This window comes from Malania oleifera, chromosome 8, assembly GCF_029873635.1.
Source record: "Malania oleifera isolate guangnan ecotype guangnan chromosome 8, ASM2987363v1, whole genome shotgun sequence".
In the NCBI taxonomy this organism is placed as follows: domain Eukaryota; kingdom Viridiplantae; phylum Streptophyta; class Magnoliopsida; order Santalales; family Ximeniaceae; genus Malania; species Malania oleifera.
The window spans coordinates 96,746,478-96,752,671 of record NC_080424.1 but is presented as its reverse complement, the minus strand read 5'-3'; the positions used below and the strand labels follow the sequence as shown (position 1 = coordinate 96,752,671).

At 34.1% G+C, this 6,194-nt stretch overlaps 1 protein-coding gene across 1 annotated transcript; it reads left to right on the top strand.

Moving 5' to 3' along the window:
• The first annotated feature begins 216 nt into the window (after positions 1-216).
• LOC131163032 (protein RADIALIS-like 4) lies at positions 217-2,673 on the top strand. The gene is made up of 2 exons (XM_058119731.1): positions 217-672; positions 2,397-2,673. The coding sequence occupies exons 1-2, from the start codon at positions 424-426 to the stop codon at positions 2,412-2,414; spliced, it is 267 nt and encodes an 88-aa protein (XP_057975714.1). The 5' UTR covers positions 217-423; the 3' UTR covers positions 2,415-2,673.
• Positions 2,674-6,194: the final 3,521 nt, after the last annotated feature.

Sequence of the window (6,194 nt, the reverse complement as noted above, 5' to 3'; positions counted from 1 at the left end):
GGCTGGTTCTCCTTATTCCCATAGGCTTTGCACCAATTCGCGGTGCCTGAGGAGTGAGCAGCGAATCACTTCACATCTTGTTGGCTTGTACCCCTTAATGCCAGCTAGTATTCTCCTTCCCCTGCCCCTGCCCCCCACCAGTCTCCCCTGTTCTATGAACTTCAACCATATATATGATATAAATAGCAATCTCTTGTCTTGCCTGTACCATTCTCCTTTCCCTCTTGTGGGTTCTTTTGCTTTAGCATTTCAAACAGAAATTCCCACCTCCTATACATATTCCTCACCTTTCATATATATATATATATATATATATATATATATACATTACACACACATCAATCCAAGTCCTCTGCCTATCTCTTCATACCCATTGACCATTGTCTTAGAATTTCATCTGGATCTTCTGCAGTTGGCGTGTTAATGGCGTCCAGACATTGGACTTCGGAGCAGAACAAGCAATTTGAGAATGCGTTGGCTATGTATGACCAGGACACCCCTGACCGCTGGCAAAAAGTAGCCAAGGCTGTGGGGCACGGGAAATCTGCAGAGGAGGTGAAGCATCATTACGAGATCCTCCTGGAGGATATCGGGAAAATTGAATCCGACCAACTCCCTTTACAGTACTACAACACCACTGGCAGCAACAGGAGGATTTGTGGACGAACAGAGGTAATGTACTACCTGAATTTCCACATTAATTTCTCTTGCTTACCACCAATCTAATAAAAGTGAAATAATTATCTGGGTGTCTCTTGGATCAAGCAGGGTAATTATGAACTTGTAATACTCGGATAAAAGATAGTATAAAATTGCATTGAATTTCTTTCAAATCCTATAGTAAAATTAAGCCAAATCTCGAAATAATACAGCAGAAACAAAAAAAGATGCAACTTGACATTAGGGTTTAAAATCTTTGAAATCTTTCCCCGACATATATAATTAACATTTCTCAAGGATTTTTCTTTCGAGTATTGTTGAGAATATCTGGAGAAGTTAATCCATGCATGCACACTTGATCCGTTGAGGTTTCGAAGCCACATGAAATCTAATCCTCTTTGAATTAATTTGTTAATTAAGGTACGTACATGCACATGGTGGTATGCTTCAATTGGAGGCCACACCCACGCAACTCTATGCATAATTTATATATATAAAAGTTATGGGTGGCCGGTGCCTCTGGTTAGCAAGGATCTTTGAGATAGCGCTGTTCCCCTGTTTTTAAGCATTGAATACATCATGCAAAACCAAAAATTTTGTACACATGCAAGCCCAAATTGTCCAACAATTTTTGGGAGCAGGATAGTATTGGGAATTAACAACAAATTTCCGAAACTTGTGAGAAACAAAATAAAGAAAGAATACACAAAAAAAAAAAAATCACACGCACGAGACAGTATTTTTGTAGTTCGACAATTTTGCCTAGATCCACGAAGTTGTAGGGATTTCACTATTATCAAGAAGAAAATACAAAGAGTGCTGCGGTACAATAATTTCTCTCCCTCTTAGGAAGTGTGATGGCTTAACCTAATCACTCAAAAAATAATCATTTTATATGCTGCTCATAAGGTTTCGAATGGACTACAAAATAAAAAATTAAATTTTAATTTATATTGGTTTTACTCTCATGATTTAAACTTGTCTAAACTTTAGCAACTCGATTAACTAAGAGAATTGAAGTTTTAACATAATCTTTAGTTATCCATGTGTTTCAAAGAGTTCTTAAATTTAAATTTCAAATTAATAAAAAATTATGTTAATTTTTTTTGCCAGATCCACAAAATCTAAATATAAGACTCAAAATTCATGCTTTGTTGCTTCCAAACACAATTTTAAGATTTTTATCATTGTACTTAACTTTCCTAATCCTGTGATTTTTTTTTCTTAGTCCCTGTTTGGGAACACTGAAAAAAAAAAAAAAAAGTGCTTATACCACTTATCTCTTAAAATTGAGATTTTTTTTGAAAAAAATTTAAGTAAAGAAAAGTTGGATTATCATCTAGATTGGATGCAATTAGGCTCCACAAAGCTAACACATATAGGCTGCCAAATGGTTTAATAAATTAGGTTTCCGTCGAATCATAAATGGATTAAGTTCGGATTGAATATTTTATAAATGGGTATGTTAAAAATCCAAATCCGCCTAATTAATAAATGGATCATTAAATATCGTGATTTATACACATATAAAGAATTTAATATTTTTCTTATAAAAAGATGAACGGGTGATCAAAGAAGTACCCGATCCGAACTTGATTAACCCATTTATTAATTGGGCTGAATTTGGATTAATTAGTTTATAAATGGGTTATGCATGTAATTTAGGATCTTGAGCCTAAATGTTGTTCTTATTCCCCCACACACCCTACTGATTCTCCCTCACCATGTTTATGCAGAATCTAAAGATCAACTGAAGAGAAAGAGGCAGCTATATATAGCACGTACAATTACTGTACGAGAAGAAGAAGAAGAAGAAGAAGAAGACATGTATAGGTGCAGAGTTACCAATTGTAAATTACAGAAAGTTAATGTTGAGAATGCAGTTAGGAGAAATCAGTAGCAGGTTTGTTGTTGTACTTTCAATTGTTAATGTAATGGTTTCTCAGGTTCAGAGAAATAAGGCGAGTACTGTTCTTGTTTCAGTGTTATCTCAATAATAGATTAAGGGTTTGTTCTGAACTTGAAAATGTACTTAAAAGTTATGAACGTATTTTAGATTACAAATATTAATATTTTTAAATTAATAATTTCGTTAATAATTATTTTAATTATTTATGGTTAAAATTTAAATATTTTATATTAAAAAAATAACATGAGATTATTGTTTTTAATTAACAATAATCTTCATATTATAATGTTTATTTATAACATATTGCTATGTGACAAAATAATATTATTAATTAAATTCAAATTTTTAATTAATTTAATGTTAACTTAAATTAATAAATAATTACTGTTCAATTTAAAATTGAATTATAATAACTAATATATCATAATATATGGTAAAATAATATATAGTTATTTTTAACTATATTTTAAATGAAAGTAATAATATTTTTATAACAGAATTTAAACGATAATAATATTAATTTTCTATTTAAATTTTAAATATTTTCTATTAACTAAAATAATACAATATTTGTAAGAACCCGAACCGTGATAATGGGTTTATATATATATATAAGAGGGGTAAAAGACGAAATTCTGCAGACTTCGTCGACGAAGGTAGAAAGATTTTCGTCGACGAAATTCAGAGGTTCGTCAACGAAGAAAAGTCGAGAGGCGGAAATTGGAAATATCAGGCTTCGTCGACGAAATCTCCGTTTGCTCAATGAAATCCTTGACTTTTCGTCGATGAAGACACCATTTCGTCGACGAAATCGGGCCGGGTCAAAGGGCTATAAAAGGAAATTTTCATTCCTTCCAAACTAAGTAACTTAGAAAAATCTCTCTCTCTCTCTCTTTAGATTTCTTCGCCGATCATTGATGGAATTGGAAAACGGAAGTTACCACGAGGATCGTGGAAGGATTCTCTACAACTTCTACAGATCGGAATCTCGTTTCGGAGGTTTTCGGATTTTGGCGAAAAATCGAGGTGAGGTTCGATTTTCAGTTCTGATTCAGTAGTCTTGTAGGTAACTGTTTTGTGAACATATTCTGTATTGTGATTTGTAGGTTTTAGAACTCGGTTCGCTGTTTAGGAGCCTTGGAGTTTGGGATTTGTGATTCGGGGTTAAGGTAAGGGGAAACTGTGTTATATTGGTTATTTTTGAAATCGGACTCGGTAGAACAGTGGTCCATGGTCCTGTGTGTGTTTTGGCTACTCATTTTGGGGGATTTAACGGGGAAAACTATGGGTTTTTCATTATTACAGTTTTTGGAAAAAAAAAAGAGAGCGACGGGATGAATCCCGGGTTTTGTTGAAAACCGAGTATATGTGTGATTTATACTGTGATATTGGGATGACCGTGCCTTGACTTTATTTAAACTGTATTTGTTTGGAAAACCATGATTTAGATTACCAAATGAGTGTGTTTTTTTTGGTTATATGAGCATGCATGTGTGTGTGATATGTTGAAATGTTAGTAAGAACGCAATTCCGAAATGATTCCAGGTACTGAGAGTATCCGACTCTATATCCGAGGGCGTGTATTTTACCGCCTGCCATGTGAGCAAGAGTGTTCGGCTCTATATCCGAGGGCATGAGCCTATTCCGGCAGATCAAGCCGAAGGGTGTGGATCCATTAGTTTAGCGCTGGTACGATGCCATGGGAGTCGGGGACTAGCGATGTGCCAGTGGTGCCGTGTTCACGGGTTAGCTACGGGCCAACGCCGTATGTCGCGGTCGGCTTCGGGCCGAAGAGTGTGACAACACTGAGGTTTACTGATCATGTGTATGTATTGTGACGGGGCTGCGTATAAATGACCGCCGTATGTGTGCGTGTATGCACTATGTAAATTAGTACTGGAATGCATTTAACTGCATGTATGTTGTATCATGATAACACTCAATGCCACACACCGATATAACCTGTGCTCTTCCTTACTGAGAGGTGTCTCACCCCTACTGTACGTACATTTTTACAGGTCCTTCGGGTAACCGGAACTAGCGTCCTGGTGTAGGGAGTGTAGTGGCCGGTGTATTGCGTTAGCGCTTGGGTAAGCGCTAGGACTGTAGTTTTGTTGGGTTGCCATTTTGAGTTGTATTTGGGCACCCAGTTTGTACGTTTTGTTGAGCCATGTTCTGCTCTTGTATAGACTCTGGTATGGTACTGCATATGTATATAGATGACCTTTTTTCGCTGCGTATATGATTGTGTTTGGATGTGTTTAGGGTGCCTAGGAACCCCACGGGGTCGGACCCTCATCCTTTGTACTGTATCTGTGGTGATTTGTATGAAACAGGGATATGTTAGATTACATTTTCACCCCTGGGTCCCATTTCGGGGTTCGGGGCGTGACAGCTTGGTATCAGAGATAACCAGGTTATTAGATCTTGTAGACTTGGTTAGGTTTAGTTATGAGTACATATCAGAGTATAGGATGTGGATATGGGTAGAGTTGGTTGAGGGTTGTTCGGTTGCTAGACCGGGAATTGTCGATGGTATTCCGTGTTTTTCCTAGGATGACGATTCCAGTAAAAGCAGAGCAGATCATTGATGACTTTCGTGTCAGTGTGATAGGACAGACCTAGACCTAGCAGGAAGTAGTTAACACGATTAGTGTAAATCATTGTGTTAACTGTATATGTTATAGGGATACTGATAGATTCCTATTGTGTTGCAGAATGAAGTTCAAGGATAATAACCTGGGAAGTGGCTCCGAGGAGACTGCGAGTGATGAGTCTCCTTCTGTGCCTCGGGGTTTGACGAGGCAGGTATTGCGGGAGATCGGGCGAAGTGTGAGGAGATCGAACCCTTATCTTTTGTACTGTATCTGTGGTGATTTGTATAATACAGAGACATGTTATATTACATTTTCACCCCTGGGTCCCATTTCAGGGTTCGGGGCGTGACAATATTCCTATTTATTAATTAATAATAATGTTATTATTCATGTGTATTTTTAACATATGATTATCACATTAAGTTATGTTAAAAATAGTATTAATAACTAAATCAAAATTTTAATTTATTTAATGTTAATTTAAATTTTATAGAGGGGTTAAATATTCATTCCATAATTTAATTCTATTTTATCAATAAATAATAGACTATAATGCATAGTAAAATAACATATATGGGTCATTTTTAATTAATAATTTTATTGATAATTATGTTAACTACTATTTTTAATCAATATTTAAATTTTTTTATTAAATAAAAATAATATAATATTATTTTTTGGTTAACAAGAATCTTATTCTTAATTTATATGTATTATATATAATTACCATTTTTATTTATATTAAAATAATATTATTAATTAAATTTGTATTTTAAATTTTATTTCATAATTGAATTATTTTTCATCAATAATTAATATATTATAATACACAATAAAATAGTATATGATTTATCTTCTAATGTATTTTTAAAATTATAAATTAGACACTAAATTTTCTTATATTTACAAAATTAACTTTGCCTTTGAATAACCCGAAAAATAAATAAATAAATGAACTAATTAATTAAATATTATTTAATTAAATTAAATTAAATTTAATAAATAATATGATATATATATATATATAA